At 33.5% G+C, this 18,933-nt stretch overlaps 1 protein-coding gene across 6 annotated transcripts in view; it reads right to left on the reverse strand.

Moving 5' to 3' along the window:
- Window positions 1-1,318: 1,318 nt before the first annotated feature.
- Window positions 1,319-18,933, reverse strand: part of LOC143239234 (cytosolic carboxypeptidase 1-like) — a 53,619-nt gene continuing 36,004 nt past the window's right edge. For all 6 annotated transcript variants that reach the window (XM_076480145.1, XM_076480144.1, XM_076480141.1 and 3 more), the window contains 7 exons: window positions 17,612-17,683; window positions 16,374-16,482; window positions 16,046-16,175; window positions 6,189-6,305; window positions 5,710-5,886; window positions 4,222-4,367; window positions 1,319-3,420 (listed from right to left, as the gene is read on the reverse strand). In XM_076480145.1, the coding sequence (XP_076336260.1) occupies window positions 3,315-3,420; window positions 4,222-4,367; window positions 5,710-5,886; window positions 6,189-6,305; window positions 16,046-16,175; window positions 16,374-16,482; window positions 17,612-17,683 (857 nt within the window). In that variant the 3' untranslated portion in view covers window positions 1,319-3,314. The remainder of the gene's footprint in view (window positions 3,421-4,221; window positions 4,368-5,709; window positions 5,887-6,188; window positions 6,306-16,045; window positions 16,176-16,373; window positions 16,483-17,611; window positions 17,684-18,933) is intronic.

The following is an 18,933-nucleotide window of genomic DNA, read 5'->3' on the forward strand; positions in this document are numbered from 1 at the left end:
CTTGTACCAAAAAGTCCCATGAAGAGGGACATCTATGATTAGTTATCAGTTTGTAATTATAGGTCTAAAACACAGAAATACATATTTATTTTACAAGCCGAGTCAAAGATACTATTGTTTTTTGTAGCGAATATGTTTTCCAAATCCAGAACTGTAAACAAAATTCTGTAAGTCCAGTAGTGATAGGAACCCCCAAGCATTTCTTACATGGATATATTTCAAGAATGAATTCCTGGAAGTTAGATCATCAAACTGAGATTTGATCAATCCTGCCAAATTTCAGTTGTTAGTTTGAATACAACCTATTCTAGCAGATCACTTTTATGTTTCGTATGTTCATGAAAAAGAACATCCATTAGTTAGCTTGCGCTTTTTCTCTGTGCATCTATCAACTGACATGTGTTGGATATAAAGAGCTTTCTGTCTGGTTGCCGTTTGCAAACTAGCAGCACATAGCAATTACTTGGTTTCATGCTTCAAATAATACAATAGTCGACTTTATATAATATCAGCACATAATACATTTGAAATGACTGTTGCCCATCAACGTAACATTGACTTAATTTGTAGATTCAAGATCATTCTTTAGCATTGTCAACCTGTTATTTTAGGGTATTGTCATTTCTAAATATTTCACTACATGATACTGATAGTTTGTTTTTATTGCAGTAATTAACAAACTACATAGTTTTTGTAAACTTACATTTTGTTGTTTGATATACAGGATGTCTGTAAGTTATTGGATCACACCAAATGAACGTGTGGTTTATGGCACATGGGAGACTAATATCTGAAGTTTGTCCCTATACTTTAAAAGGAGTTATTTGAAAGAAAATGCCTATGAACATGTCAGATATGGCACTGTTGTAAGCACAAATAATAAATTCAATTGCAATAGTTGCTCTGGAGATGCTGGCATATATGACCTGTACATAACCAGAAATTGATTACAGCCAGAAATTGTTCCTGTGTCAAGGTGGACTAACAGTGTGACTGGACAAATCTGATATCTTAGCCTCTACCTCATTATACAACAGTTGTCTTGCATAGTTCTTAGTCCAATTACTTAACCAGGGCTTCAATAAGTTTTGTATAAACCTTGTATTTTGTATAATTGTTGGTTTAAATTTTTATTTAGTTTAGCTTGTGACAGATACAATACAATTGCTCCTGAAATAAATGCATTTAGTTTTTCTTCATGAAACACTTTACTTAAGTTATTAATCTCAAGAAAATTTTCTTTCTCACGACTATATGTGCTTGTTTAATATTAGTTTGAACTGCCAGTTGTTAGAGTTTAAATTATATAATCATCAACTAGTGATACAATAATGTTTATTTTTACATACACATGTACAAAAATCCTCAAAATAAAATGTATCAACAGTGTAAAAAGAATAATTTATAGTACACTGAAAATTTGACAAAAATACAGGGAAAAAGAATTTAATAACTATGTCATTATGCAAAAAAATAAAAGATGGGTTTCACTAAATACCATACTTCTCTTTAAATATAATGATACTTGACAGTAAGAATAACATTTTGCTTTACTGTTGTATTATTTCTTTATACCTAAAATATCAAACATCTTGTAGTAATAACAACATAATAAGCCCTTTCTTGTTCTAATTCTTCAGTGAAGCATAATGGTTAATAAGGATATTTATTTACTGGTGTTTAAACAAATTATAAAAGCTTTCAATCATATGAACTTAAAACAACATCCATTTTATTGGGTATATATAACAATTATACTTCAGTGAAAAACTTCAATAAAAGAACACAGGTTTAAAAAAACCAAAATGTTCAAAGAATTTACCTCACTTCTTCTAACTGAAAATGGACTCCAATAATAATTTCTTACATTTAACTTCATATATGTATTCATATAGATTTGTATTTTGTGCAATATTACTACTTCCTATAATAAATTCTCAATTTCTAATTGTAACAATGAGAAGAACTAATATATAATTTTCTGATATTTAGTTTTATATATCACATATTTTAGTAATACTCTTCACACAATAAATCTAAGTTGTTTATGTTGTTGAGGCCTCATTGACAAGTGTAACACTAAGAAAAAGTTTACTAGTTTGCAAAAACTATTCTTTCACTACATCTTATTTTGCTAAAAGAAAGTTTAAATAATTTTTCATTAGTATGCATATGACATTACTGTAGTGTAATACCTCAGAGTCCTATACTTGCACTGCAGAACAATAAATATACATATAATCTCATCTGACTTCATGAATAATAATATCTTGTTATGTAACTCTATGTATAACCTTTGTATATTGTAGTACCTTCAAGTATGCATTTAATATTTGCCATGTTCAAGGAACTTTAAACATTTTAAACAATACTTAGAAGAAGAAATACCAATTACCAAAGAGCTATTATCACCATGTTGAAAGATGGTGCCCTCCCATACACAGAATGAAGTGTACCCAATTTTTATTATCCTTTCATGTGTTCCCTCAAGACCAGTTCTAACTTTTCTACAAAAGACTATGCTATACTGTAGTATGGCATATCTGTGCAGGACTATACTAACTTTTATATGAAGCAGGTCAAAATAGTCTTTCCACATAGTCAAAAACACATTTGGTTCAACTCCATTTTGCTCAATTTTCAAAACATTAAAATGTTAATAGATTTTATTTCTAATTTATTCAAATATTAGCTACTGATGAAACAAAAGTGAAATTTAAAACTATTAAAAAATTATTACTTTCTGAAAATGTGTATATCAACAGAAGAATACAACCATTAGTCTTATTTCATAAGACAAAATATTATAGAAAGTTAACATATATATAAATAACTGATATGAATTAATTAACACTTGAGAAAATTAAAACTTGAAATAACTTAAACAAAAACTAATCACCACTCCAAGTCTAATTTTCATATAATACATTTTACTAAAGGTCAATGCTTGAGTATAACAATAAACTTTCCTTTATATAAATTTATACTATCATAAACTTTCAAGTTTATAACAAATAATAAGAAAGTTAATAAAAATACTTGTCCTTGCAAAACTTAGTAACAAAATACTATTACTGCCACTATATTAATATACTCAGTAAATTCACACAAAATGCCTATAGGAATTATACTACTGTCTGAGGAACAATGACTCATGACTGCAGCTTTCACTTAAAGCAAGCTTTACGGATATGAATTCACTTTATTAGAACAATTGAATTTTTAGGCTGAAATGAAGCAAAGTTTACAAGACAATGTAATTAAACCAATATAAAATAGCTGATGATGAGAAAGAAGCTTCCCACTTATAATAATTAAGTTTGGCCTTCATCTGCAGAATCTTCTACAAATTCATCAGATTGACTTGAGGTACTTGACATGCGTAGATCACATATACTTTTTTCGTCTTGAGAATACAATCTGGAAATATAATAAGAAACATCCTTAAAGACAAATACATTATCTGAATTCAAAGGCATTTTCTAGTTTTTGAAACAAGTAATAAGTTATTTTTAAAACGTTCTTGAAATTTATTTTATATACACTGTCACATACATCTCCAAGTTCTTACTACAGCTTTCACCATTTCACAAGTGGCTTTTTTAGAGGACTGGCAATTCTACTTTTACAGAGCAGTGACACCTTTTAACTTGCAGAGCCTATACTAAGTGAAGTGCTCTGATTTTAATACTATATGTTATTAATTAGAAGGAACTGTTTTAATAAAGTTAAAGAAAAATGTACCAGTGATGTAATTTCAGACAGCTAGTAACAGTAACAATAACTTTACCACTGATGCTTTTTTAAACAAAACAACCTACTATGGTATCTGATATAAAAAAATCTGCCTACAAAAGGTAATGCATGCATTTATTTAAATACCATGAAAGTCTAGTGTGTTTGAAAGTTTTGTTTTTCACATGTGGTCTATTACACCATGTCAGTTTCTCTTATAAATTGATACCATATGAAAAACAATACTTACCCTTGCAAAAATGATTCTATAAGAATAATCAAAGAATTTAGATAAATAATAACAGGTTTTAAACAAATGAAACAAATCTCTGTATAAAGCTTAAAATATCAAACAAGTCTGATACTAAACACTGCTAAAAATACATGTGTATAATGTGTGCTAGCTTTTAATTTATTGAATCCTAATAAAATATTGAGTAACAGAATAAATAATATGTTTCATCAACACACGTTAAAGTTCAGTACCTTTTGTTTCCAAGAAGAAATGGATCTATGATTAAATTCATGGAACTCCAGCCAGATGCCTTGGATATCCCTGTCCACAACTTACCCAAAGCCTGACAAAACTTTATTCCCATCTCTTCCAAGTGGTTAACATTCAGGTGATAACCCTAAGTAGAAACACCACATTCAGAAGTAAAATAATACATATTAAAATTAAAATACAAACAAAACTCTCCCATAATATTTACTGTATTTTGAATAATATTACATAAGAAAATAAACTGGTCAGATCCAAACAAAGAATCATTTCTGTGTTGGTCTTTTACTTACTTATAAGTATAAAGCACAAAATGTACAGACCATCTTAGAATCAAATTAACTATTATCATGTTAAATATATCTATAAACTAGACTTAATACACGATGTTAGGTAAACAAATAGGTTTGAAAAGCTTTTACAGAAATGAATAAAAACCCTACAACCAAAGCACTTTTGAAAGATGGACCTTCCGTCTTTCAGAAGTAAACTGAAGGTCCACTTTTCAAAAGTGCTCAAGTTATAGGATTTTTACTTATTTCTGTGCATACTTAATAGACGTATTACACATTATAATTGTTATACAAAATCTATAAATACAATAAATATATGTTTGTTATAACCAAAAAACAATCCAAAATGAAAAATAAATTAAAAAATGTTGCACTAATTGAAAGGATCCCATGGTATAAGCTATAATGTGGGATATAAAATGTACCCTAGATTTTGGAGGTGACTAGGATCCTTTCAATTAATGCAGCAATTATTTCTTTTTTATTTTGGCTTGTTCTTGGTTATAACAAACTAATACAATTTGTCAGAGGTTTGGATTTGTTGTTCTTAATGCAGTCCTTCATTCTGATTTTAGTTCACTTAACTCTATCAGTATTAATGTTCTCTTAAAAAATATATACATATATTTTCTAAGTCATATTAAGTGCATAACAAAAAAGCAGTGCAAATTTAAATGTGTCTACATCATCCATTTGAAGACCAGAATGAGATACCTACTATACAAAAAATCTTCCCTAAATGTGAAGATGTGTCTGTAATCAAATTAGATTATGTTAAACATGTGAAGCTAACCTTTAAAAACTTGATAAACAGATAAACAAAATATAACTTATGAAGAAACACTGATCTTTGAAAGTACTGATATTTCGCAGGTGTTTTTCTTTGAGCTATAAAACTATTTATCAGTCAGGTAGTTAGCAGGAAATGCCCTCTTCATGCAACATTTATATAAATACAAGAGAACAAATGAAAGTAATGAAAATATATTTAAAAACTCGCAACACCACTGAGGAGCCGCACAGAACATATTTTTCTATGTGATACCCAACATGATACATTATTTATCATTTACATCCAAGGTTTCATTATTTTTTGTGAATCATAAATACAATGTTTCACCATCACAACCATTTAACAAAAATAGTTCCGTTCAACATTCCAGACAAAATAAAACTTACAGCATATATACCCTGATCACAACCTCCATATGTACATTCCATTGTGTAGCTCATAGCAACACCAAATTGTCGCCAAACTGTAACCCGACCTGTGCCTTCTCTGTTTCTCTCAACAGCAAAGTTACAGTTCTCCAAATTAAAAGCAGGTGCCATGTGATGTAAGAGAACTGGAAGACTCTACACATAGAGGAAAAATTATCAATATTTTCCCCAACATTTTGTTTTAAAGATATCATTATTAAAATAAAAACAACAATTTATAAACATCACAATAATAATAATAATGAAACATTCTTTTCTGCAGGTGTTGTTTTTTGTTTTTTGCTATGAACAACCTCCATTTGTACAAGTGTTATATTGAACTTTTATTTTTTTTGGTTTAAGTTAAATGTAAGATTTTGTTATCTACAACTTTATGGCAAAACTTGCAGTGATTAGCAAAGCCACACCAACTGATGAGTATGACTAAACTGAACTACCTCATAACAATGACTGTCTGGTTTTTCTCTATCACAAGACCACCAGGATTGGGAAGGACTACAACCATATAGAAAAACGTTTTTTCTTCGAGAATGACCATGGTAATCACAATATAACTGAAAATAAAGTAAAAAATACCAATAACAATTAAGTTAACTTTGAGATAATAAAAATTAAACATTTATTAGTATGGAAATACAAGTTTTATATGTATACAATATATGAAAAACATCTGTTTTTATGGTAAAGCCACCTATGCTATCTGCTCTCATCCATAATTTTAAACTACTGACCTGCTCCACTCTACCACCCATTATATATGCTAAGAAATTTACTGTCACTCTTAAAATGCACATACAGTGCTTGAACACAACACACAGTATTAAAAATAATTATGGAAACAATAATCAAAGAAGATGTGAAAATGAAAGGCAGCAAAGTAATAATTTTCTGAAATGAAAAGGTGTTTCTGATAGGAACTTTCCTCCACTCACACATTTAGGTTTTCTTGTTTTATACTGCCCTCTATTAGCAAATGTTTTTGAATGCTTGCCCTAAGCCTTCAACCCTCCCTCTGATGAAATCCAAAGTTCCAATACATCTCTCATGTAAATTACTAAGCATCATCTTCCTACTAATAGGAAAGCACTACTATCATGTAAAGTACGTGACTCCCTCTACATGCCACCACCAAACTATCACTGAAGTTTGGTAAAAGATGCAAACACCATAGATAGTGGGGAGAAAGAATGGGAAGTATGAGTGGTGTGAAGTACCCACTGGAAATACATTTGCATTTAAGAAAATTATAACATCCAATATGGTACTATCTCTCTGCTAACAAGATTAGTTTAAATCCCACAATGAATTGGAGAAGAGACCAGTGCAATGAAAGCCACAGGTGTGTCCCCAAGAAGTGACCAAAAGACACATTTTAATCGAGAGGAATAGATCAGAAGATTTAAGGAGAGGCACCACACCACATCTGAGCTAGGTATATTTTTGCCACGAAAAGGACAAGACATGGTGGAACAAGAAAAAGCTCATCTGCATGGGAGAGTACAGTGCAACTAAGAGATATAAAAGAAGTATAATCACTAAATCTCACACTGAAAGGTGGGTAAGTGATTATGTGCCCCCAAGTGCAGAGTGGTTAGGGCATGATAGACCACACTTGGCAAGTCAACTACATCCAAAACTTCACTCACGTGGTACCAACATCATTGCAAGGGTCTAGAAGAAACCTATCAGAAGATTCAAGGAACTCACAGAGCAGCCTAATTCCAAGGATCCTGAAATGAGTCATCAGAATATGAAGGAAGTCCACTGCATGCACTCAATCCTCAGGACCACAAACAAGATAAACAAACCAAGTCATCAACATCATAATAACAAAAGCCCAGGACAGAAACAAAAGCAAGCAACCCACTACATAGAAGAGCATTTGGGAAAGGAAGATGGAAAACCCAAAACCTGTGTACAGACTTGAGTGGTTGATTCACTCAATCTCCAAAATCTAACTTGCTGGGTATCAACATCCACAAGAAGATAGGAAGAGAGCACCTAATCAAAGGGGTGTACTGCATTTAGGCACCTCAACTCCAGGAAAACCACCCACCTGGAGGGTCTTGTAACTCCCTCTACACCAGTAGAATATCACCTTCCTACTCTGACCAACAGGTTCAAACTATTAAATGGCAAGGACTTCTGTATGCAACTGGGAGAAAGAGGAAAAATTGTATTGGAGATTTGCAAGGGACTGCAAAACCTGAAACAGTGCAACAAGTGATCCAAAACCTGTTTTAAAAGCAGATCACACCAATTTATTCAATCAAGGTATGGCAAGGATGGGCTGTAATCCCATTCTGCTATACCCATACCATCAATGGGTGGTGCAGTCTGAGACATGCATATTATGCAGAAACAGGAAAAATATAAAATATGGAATAATGCTACCAAACATCCAAAAATCAAGGAGACAAAATACCTTTCTCAAAGAGCCACATGAGACTTTTGGAGATATAGGCAACTGTTTGGTGCAAATCCCAGAAACCCCAAGTCAATGATCAGGAGTGAAAAATGCTTCACTTGCAAAAATAGATGCCTAAGGAAGAAGGGTGAGTGGAACAGATTAAACGTGAAGCTATTCTGCAACAGAAACCAGAAAACCTTGACAAGGACCTAATAAAAGCTAGGTGAGAAGATAGACAGCACAGGATAGAGCACTGGTGAGACAGCATAAAAAAAAGGGAGGACTATCTGTAGTTGAAGGAATTTAAGGAACCAAGACTTAGCAGGCCAGGAAAGAGCAATCTGAAGGATAGCACATGGAGACACATGGATAAAGGAGACCACCTGAAGAAGTAAATGGATGGGAGGGCAAACATAAAGGAACAGATGAAACCAATCCTAGCTGAAGGCATCGACAGCCAAGGCTTGAGAATAGGTAACTGGGAACTAAAACTCAGGTTGTTTGGATTGAGGGTGGTGAAAAGGTAACAATAACGAGCATATCCAGATGCAGGGACCATACTGTGGGATTAACAAAATCCAGATAGGAAGGACAGACAACCAAGAGAATGAAAGCACCAGTGACATGATATGCTATCAAAAAAATTGATGTGTGTGTGGGTCCACTAGAGAAAACTCATAGTGCAAAAACAAAGAGATTAGGACCTGGTGCACCAGTGATCTATAGAGGCCACCCAGTAAAAATATCACAATGGATCATAACCAACAAACAGCTGGCAATAGAAAATAAATGATCCAAAGCCTGATGAACAACCAGGAGTTTGAGAACAGCAATGTGAAGAGAAATCTTGTTCACTGAACAATGACCCAAAAACCCCTTGGTGATCAACCCATGCATCCGAGCTCTGAAAAAAGCATTTGTAAACAGATGTAACTCACATAAGGGAAGGTGAATAAGAACATCGAGCATCCAAAGGATCTTGTGCAAGGTTCCACTGGCCATGAAGGGGCCACTGAAGCAAACATATGAGCTCTGTCAAGGGGAATGACAGATGACAGAAGTAACCACTACCCAAAAGACAACAGAACCTTTCCAGTAGGAAGTAAAGAAGCAGACAGAGCAGTCTGAACAGCCAGCTCTATAGAATAGAGCCTGAGAGAAGGTGGAGCCCAACCAGGATGGATGTTGAAAAAAACAGGGAGAATGAAGGAATGTCCCATCCAATATGATCAACCATTCCACCCACACAGCTTCCAGAAGAAGCTGATGAGTAGGGCTGGGCAACTCCCATTCAGAAATGACAAGAAGTCAGTTGCAAATGTGTATGTGGAAGTACAGTCCCAAACATATGAATATGCCAAGAAAAGGATCAAACCACTCAAAAAAATCATACAGTACAGAAGCAAAACCAAAAGACAGGGCTCTAAAAGATACACCATTCCAGGATGAGCAAACCTGTGTGGAGTAGGTACAACAGCCAGTTGGAGCAGGAGGTCAAGAACTGTTTCAAACAGACACAGGCACGACTAGTGATTCTAAGAAGGAGAAAGGAAATGAATGTGTAGCTGCAAAAAACATCACAGCAGTACTGCAGAAAACAGTGACAGACAGATATATATAGAGCAAAGTCAGGAAATGGAACCTGGAATCATACCTGGCTATGACAGAGTACAATGGGTCTCTCATAAGGAAAGTCAGATCCCTATTGAACAGAAGCCACCCACAACAACAAGGACACGGTAATCATGTCACACTCAGAACATCATAAAAATGGAACTGGGCAATGGGTCTGGGAGAATATAGCAGCACAGCCCAAAAAAAGACCTAATGGGAAGTGAATCACATGTGTAGGGTCAAAGATGAAAATAAAACACAGCTGTTCAAAAAGTTACAAAGGTGGATCAACCCAAAGCCTGTGAGGGACAGGCTTATCAATGTTGCCACCAAATTGAATGGTAAAAGAACAGTGTAAACCTGAACAAAAGCAAATAGGGACACAGTAGCAAAAAATAAAATAACACATAACTGAGATATAAGCTAAAAAAAACTTATGAGGGCTGAAGAGAATCATCAGGAAGGTTTGAGAAATCACAAGATCTCCAGGAGGTGGGGGAAAATCAAACTCATAATTCAATGCCTGTAAAAGGTTAAAATAATACAGGAAGAATAAGGGCACAAACAGGAGACAACATGCATTCCATATAGTGCTTATCTTCCCACCAACAAAGGCCAAAAAATCCACTGACATATCACCTGTGCCTGTGGCCAAAGGTGTTGGAACAAACAAGAGATATGTTCCGAAGGTGCTAATAGCAACTTCAAAATTCATGCAAGATACAAAACCAGCAAAAATGTACAGTAAACATGGGTAAATCAAATGCTCTCAAAGAAAAGTGAAAGGAAATTAAATGAACAATGTTAAAGAAGAGTTTAACCACATCTAGGGTAATAAATGTTTTAAAGAAAGATGTCTGCACTTGGTTTGGTGGTTGCACATACAAAGAGTCACATGCATTTGTGATAGTAATGCTATTTGTGGAGAGGTGATGCATGGTGATTTACATAAAACATGTGTTGGAATCTGAGATTCCAACAGAGGAAGGGGTTGAAGGCTTGTAGCATGGATTCAAAAAAGTTCACAAAAAGAGGACAGTGCAAAACAAGAAAAGCTAATCTTGTGAGTGTAGGAAGAGTACAGTATCAGAAGTACAGTCAAGTGATAATAGTTTACGCTGTAAATTGTCATTCAACCATTCATAAACTGCTACCTCAGTATAAAGCCTATAAAGTACAAGCAATCATAACATGCCCAGTAATAGCAGTAGTGTGAATCCAGTACAGACCCCAGGAATGAAATAGTATATGAAGAGATTTTGCTGGTCAAAAAAACTATATCCAAAAATTACAGTAAGAATGCCACTTTCAGCAGGAGCTGTATGCAAGATTCCAAAACAAATTCATGAAACTGGTATTGTTAATGATAAAAGTGATTGAGTGAAGCACTCTACACATGTTGTTTAATGTATCAAAATATATTCTTCACAAGACAGACAATGGTGATCATGCCAATGATCTTGCTGTAAATACAGGTGGAGCTGTTACACTGAAAGTAGTAACACACACATTTACACAAAATTGTTACAGTAGCTATGAAACTGCTTAAAAACTACTTCTGAGAAGAGATAACTAAATCAAAAAGTTGAAATGAGTGTTTGGCCACAAACATCAGAATTAGAAACAATGAAGACTTACGTGAATCTAAAATTGAATTATTCAGCAACAATCAAAACTAGTTTGTTTAACAACAGAAAGGAAAATGGTTTCATCATTCAATGTACACATGTAGTGGAGCTTATCAGGGATAAGCTTGGGTCCAAGTTTGGATTACATCTCAATTAAAAGCTTTGGTAATCTACATAAAACTGATGGCAGACAAACTACTGAAAAAGTATAAGCAAATAGTGATCAACCATGTCATTCCCTCATAACTCACTGGGCAGGAATTCATCTTCAACCAAGACAATGATCCCAGGTATGCAAAAAATTTGGTTGAACAAATATTTTGATGCTCAAGAAGCAAATGGAACATTCAAGTTTTGTCCTGCACAAATTCTTGATATGAAAAGACTGTACATGCTTCTGTAAAAAATTATATCAAGATGATAAAGAAACTTCACTGTAATCGATGGAAATACATTTAAAACGCTATCCCACAATCACAGATTAAAAAAACAGTTGATTGGTTGGTTTGGTATTTTATGGTGCCAAACATCTGGTAAAAAGTTAAAATTAAAGTAAAATTATTAAAATTCATAAAGTAAAATTAAGGTAAAACAAAACAAAGTTTAATTTTTCAATTAAAAACATAAATAGCATTAAATCCAATTTTTACATCTAGTGTACAACAGTAAGAGAAAAATTACAGTAATACAAGTTGTAAAGGACTTTCTCTAGCATAATTGTAATGATCATAACTCACCAGGAAGACTAACAGGTAAGTTCAAAACCACTGTTAGTCACCTGAAGTTGGCTTTTCCAGTCCTAATTTTGAGTTATTTGACATTATGGCCATTTTCAGAAAGTAAAGTAATAAAAGTTTTATAAGACTTGTAGCAAAATTTTAATTATAACTCTCCAGGATGACTAACGGGTAGTTCAAACAGCAGCATTAGACACATGAAGTTGGCCTTTCCAGTCCTGGTTTTCAGTTATTTAACATTATGGCCATTTTTTAATTTCAAATCGAACTAGATGTATTTTGATTCTTAAAAGAGAATCACATTAAAAAAGGTCTAATCTATAAATTAAAAAAAACTTAAATAACATTAAAATGATTAATGGCCTTTAAAAAACTAAAAACATTTCTAAGGTAGTGTCACCATCATCAATAACACTGTCTAAAATTACGGATAAACCTTGGAACAGAAAATGCTTAAAATGGTGCCATCGTTGAGAGTCGTAACAATGGCAAGACAGTAAAATGTGACTCATTGTGACTTGAGTGTTCCACAGACAACATATTGGTGCATCAGACTCAGACAAAAGAAAACAACGAGTTAAAAAACTGTGACCTATGAGCAGTCTAGTTAGAACAACTTCATCTTTCCAATCCTTACAAAAGAGGGTTTTACTTGGTAAAACTTGTTTTCACATTGCTTTGGAGCTGAGCCTTAAATACAGGACCATAGTACATGTACAGAACAGGCATTGCAGTTATAGTGCCAAGGCAGACAGATTTAGCTTAGGTGTCGCCGTGCTCATTCCCGTGAATTCCAACATGGCCCGGTATCCAGAAAAACTGGATAGAAGTAGATGTTAAAGAGAAATGGGTCAGTCAGTTTTGAATATCAGCAAGAATAGGGTGTGAACTAATGTAAAGTGATTCCATGGTCAGTAGAGAACTAAGTGAGTCAGTATAAATAGTGCAATTTGAGTACTACTAAGCTTCTATGGGATCCAGGGCAAGAGAAGTGGCATACATTTCAGAAGTGAACACAAAAGCTGTAGAGGAGATACTGCATGTAACCATCAAACCACAATAAACCATGGCATAAATAGGAAGTTCAGAGCTTATACACAGAGTTTCATGAACCTTCTATGCAACTCTGCTATTTCCAACTGTCTTCACTATATACTTCAAAACTTTGTTTCTTACCAAAGCATCCCACCTGGGGTTGTGCTTTCCTTCCTCAGTGGTCCATACTTTTTCAAAACAGACGATCTGCCATTGTTCCTTTTGGCCTTTGTATCAAGGCACAGTTGGATGAATTGGGTCTGTCTTTGGATAACATTGCTGTATCCACTGGTCAGCCCATCCCACCATGGCTTATTACAGTATTACCCAAATGTGACCTATCTTTAAGTCATCTGAGAAAAGCAGACACTCCCAATTGGAAATACTGTCTGCTATTTGCTGAACATCTTTTGAACCATCCTTCCATTCATATTTATACAGATGATTTGAAATCAGGTGACAGCAACTTTCAAGTCTCAGGGTAAGTAATATTTTGAATCATTTTCAAATGCTGCACTGCTTTTTCTTCTAACCATTTAGGACAAGAACGAAAGTAGGAAGGGTGAGAGCCATTGCAATTGATGCAATGAGGGTCTGTTTCACACTCATAGGCTTCATGGTCCTTGCCACATCAACGAGTACATCTCAAAGAACCACGACATAACGTCTTTAAGAGACCGAACTACTGACACTGGAAACATCTGAGAGGGTTTGAAATGTATGGCTGTACCTTGCATTTAAAATAACTTGCCTTGATGGTGGCAGGTGGATGCATTGATGTCAATGTCAGAATAAAGACATTGGATAGCATCATAACTCCATCTTTGCGAGTGGAGATACACCTCACTTTATAAACTCCTTGGATGGAGAAACTAGCGAGAATCTCTGACTCAAGGATGTTTGTCAAATCCCTCTCAACAATAACTCCTCATGACAAATTCAAAGTAGCATGAGACATAACCTCAATAGGTATATCCCAATCACCTTTGAATGCAAGAGGAGTTAACTGAGTTGAGATGTGGATGTTTCCATCAATATGTCACCAGAGCAAAGCTTCTTTACTGACTATGGAGAGCCAGCACATCCATCTAGTCCCTTCTGAATGAAAAAGGGAGACATCTGCCCTAAAGGTTTGTCTAAAAGGGAATGTAGTATAAGAAAACAAGGTACAGGTGTTACAGATGTTGAAGATTGCAGCTCAGAATCTTCAGGACGTGGTAATATACCTATGGAATGTTTTTTCACCATTTTATTTAAGTTTTTATTTAAAGGATTCATAATAAAAAAAAGCATATTTCAGTGTCCATTGACCCCACACACCATGGAGCCTTATGAGGGGATGCACTACAATGCCAAACACGGACACTGCAGCAATGCCAGGGTTTTGTGAGCAATATACCCAAACACCAGCATCATATACAATGTCCACAACACCTGTTGAAAACATTCAACACTGATACTTGGATAACCCTTGCCCAAGTGGATCAGCCACATCATCCAAGGGGAACCACCCCAAAGCTGCCCGTCTACAGGAATTTGAGGCCAAAGTGGTGTGTTAGGGTTGGACCCCTCAACCACCAGGATCCTCTCTTCCCCTTCATGGGTCACCACACACAGCAAACACGTGGGTGGGTGTTTAGATTTCCAAGAGGAGGTAAATTGAAAGAACAGAACCTGCCCTGGGAGGTCTCCTCACCACGTACAGGAATCCACACCGAGATGGAGGGGAGAGAACATGATATATGCTCTGGGTATATCAAACAGCTTACAAAGAAAACACTAACATATAACACAACTGTGATAATGTGCCATTAATAAACTTCATATCACCTAACTGCAATTACTCACTATTTGTGACTTTTATAGCCATATTGCTTGTGTAATTCCATAAATATTTTCCACCACTGGATATCAGAATCCAAATGTTAATCACATGTAAGACTTGTAAAAATATTATTGTAATATTTTTATAGAAAATATTAAAGTTCATTAGAGAGAAACATAACCTGATAACCAAATCATAAAACAAATTTTAAAAGTTTAAAAGTGATAAATAATAACAGTCAGAAATGATAGTACAAAGCATTTGAATATTTACAATATAGAATTGTATTAGATAATACACTGACAGTCAAGCCCTATGGTTAAGTTTACCATTTTTGTTCATCAGGATCAAATGATTGTATTAAGAGTACATACAAAATGTACAATTGTAGAAATACATGTAACTATATTAACTTGATAATCAAGCCATATAGTGTACTTTTAATGTATTAAACCCTGATGAACAGAAGGGTATATGAACTGTGTTCAATAAAGAAACATACAAGGTTATACCAACTTGATTACACCTTGATGTGGATTTAAGCACATTCAAACCTAACAATAAGTAGTAGTAAATTTTTTACTTAAAGATATAAACTGTACAATCAAAAAACATAGGTTGCATTACAGATCACAGAGCAGACTTTGGTACATTTAAACTTTACAATCCTAAGTGGCAAAATTTGTAATACTCGTTAAGAAATGTGTATAATTACAGAAACAGGTTACATGAACTTTATAATAAGGTTATAAGCTCAATTTTAATACATCTAAACTTATTTAATTAGAACAGTAAAAGTGATATTATAGCAAATAAGTACAATAAAAAAATATTAATAGCCAAAGCATAAATTAAATTTTAAAATACTTAAACTACAAGAAAAAAAAACAGTAGGAGACACTATAAACACTGCTTCTAAATGTACAAGCATAGGAAAATCTAAGGCACCAGCAGTATCTACCAGTATTACCAATAATTTATAAAATTTTCATTAACATTTTAAGATGTTTCAAACAACAGAAAAACTTTTAAACAGCCAACTTACAAGAGGAGTTTTCTCAATGGATTTCAAGTAGTAAAAAAGAGCCTTTGTATGAAATATTGATGGATGAAGTTTACTGTTGGGACTTAACCATTGTCGATTGAGGTCTTCACCACTTAAGGAACACCGATAACTAGTAAAAAAATGACTGACTTTATAAACCAGGTTTTTAATTTTTAAATCATCATCTAACAATAAAAAATAGATTAATAGGCAGGTATTACTGATAATATAAGCAATTTGAGATATTCCATTGTTCTGTTGAAAAAAATGTAAAAAGAAAGATTTAATACACTAAACATATCAAAACCTTTGTATGTCTTTTTCTTACCTCCCATTAATAACGCCATCTGGATTTAACATAGGAACTATCTTAAAAATCATCATTTCCCTTAGCCTTTCGGCAGATGGTTTATTTCCAAGTAGAAAATCCACAGTTCCTAGAAAATAAGCAATTGGTAGGTCAATGTTGTGCCAAACATGGAATAAAAGATGGCTTACTTAAAGAAAGTAGCTGGAATGAAAACTATGAATAAGAAAGTAGCTGGAATGAAAACTATGAATACTTAAAGGAAGTAGCTGGAATGAAAACTATGAATACTTAAAGAAAGTAGCTGGGATGAAAACTATGAATACTTAAAGGAAGTAGCTGGGATGAAAACTATGAATACTTAAAGGAAGTAGCTGGGATGAAGACTATGAATACTTAAAGGAAATTGCTGGGATGAAGACTATGAATACTTAAAGAAAGTAGCTGGGATGAAAACTATGAATACTTAAAGAAATTAGCTGGGATGAAAACTATGAATAATTAAAGAAAGCAGCTGGAATGAAAACTATGAATACTTAAAGAAAATAGTTGGGATGAAAACTATGAATACAAAAACTCAGGAATGTTTCAAAATTCCCACAATGACTTATCAACCACATCCAATAACTTGATTATAGACATCTATGATGAAAATTGTTGTTTCAGAATTAGTTATAATTGCCAGATATGTATTCGATGGTTTTGAAACATAAATGAGAAAGAATACTTATGATATCTAATGTGATGAATCATGAACAATTTAAAAAAAACTATCAATTTAGTTTTCACTACTGAGTGGAAAGACTCAACAAAACCTGGATTCATTAAAGTCTGTTTTACTAGGCAGAACTCTTGATATATACACACATTTATTTAAATTCATCAATTTCTTTAATTAATGAAACACATTATTCAATAAAACAGTCAATGCAAGTGTTTTTCAATGGTGTAAGTCACTTTTATATTGTTTGTAAATTTGTACTTAGGACAAAAACTCAGAGCAATATTGCTTCATTAGATAACAATCAAAACAGTTTATGTTGCAGTCAAGAAAAAAAAAAAAAAAGATGTTCTGCTTTATATATAAATAAACCTCTTAGAGAAGCCCAATGTCTCATCTTCCAATTTTTAATACACACAAATCACTTAATGACATTCTCAAAGTCTCTACATACATAGTACTATCTAACACAACTGCAAACAAGAGAACAAGCTTGAAAAATCACTGTGGTAATCCCATGCAGTACTACTGTACTCGCCTTTCATAGACCACGACGAGTTGCTTTCTCCTGGATGTACCCGACCCGTCAGGATTACATATGGCCGGAGAGCTGAAAATAATACATAAAATGCTATTGTTAATTGAAAACTTGTAATTTTATTTTGTATCATGTCACTAGAAATTCTACAGTTGTATAAAAAACAAGTTGTTTTATTATGGTCTAAACTGCCTCCATCAAAAAAATTGTTAATATTATTTGCCATACAATAACATTTTTAAAGCCTGTATCTTAAACATAAGTTAGATTTTCCTTAATCTGATTTTAGCATTTTTTCTTTAAGGCACTAAAAACAATTAAGCAACTTCTTTTTATTTTTAGATTAATTTTCGTTTGAAATTATTTTTACAAATCATTACCAAAACATTACTAGTGCTGATGCCAAATTACAAAAAAAAATATTATTTCCTCAGTTAATTAGTCTGCCTTGCCAAGATCCATTTGAAAACAGATTGTTTTAAATTGTTAGGTTACTCTAAACATACACAACAACAACTGAAAATGTTAAAAATATTTCATATGACTTTGAATCATGATACTAAATGTTTTCATTTTCCAAGATAAGTAACCAATAACGATTATCATGCTCAGTAATAGACAGGAAAAGATCCTGAAATACTGTTCTCCAAGAAATTAAATACAAAAACTCTTACAGATAACTATTTACTATTACTTACAATTATTTCTCATGATTTCGCAAAGATTTAGAAATTTTTAATTTATCTCTCTCCTCTCACTTCAACAGTAAAATTTGTATACATACACATACATACACCCTTGTGCAAATTAATTGAAACAAATGGTCATTTTACAATATTTTCAGCATTGCGGCCAGTGTAGGCTCGCTGGACCCACTGATTTCCTTTAATAATCCTTTTTTTCACACAGACAGCGTCATTAGCTGTATTTTGCAGAATGGTCGATCTATTTTTGGGATATATGACGAAATTTTGAGGAATATACGTCATTCAAAATTGCATTAGAAGGGCAAAGGGACTAGTCAAAAACAACTTCTTACCAACTCAATGAAAAAAAATGGTATCAATGGGGTCTGAAATACAAAAACTGGACCCAAAACAATGGAAAAAGGTGTTATTCAGTGACAAGATTCATTTCTTCATACAGGGTCAAAGAAGTCTACATGTTTGCAGATATCCAGGTGAGAAACTTCAAGAATCTCACACCAATCAGTTCATAAAACATCCCTTGAAGAAGATGTTTTGGGGCTTTTTCAGCTAATATGGTGTCGGAGGCTTAAATATCATAGAAGGTATGATGCGAGGACCACAGTACATCGAATT

This window comes from Tachypleus tridentatus, chromosome 13, assembly GCF_004210375.1.
Source record: "Tachypleus tridentatus isolate NWPU-2018 chromosome 13, ASM421037v1, whole genome shotgun sequence".
Taxonomy (NCBI): domain Eukaryota; kingdom Metazoa; phylum Arthropoda; class Merostomata; order Xiphosura; family Limulidae; genus Tachypleus; species Tachypleus tridentatus.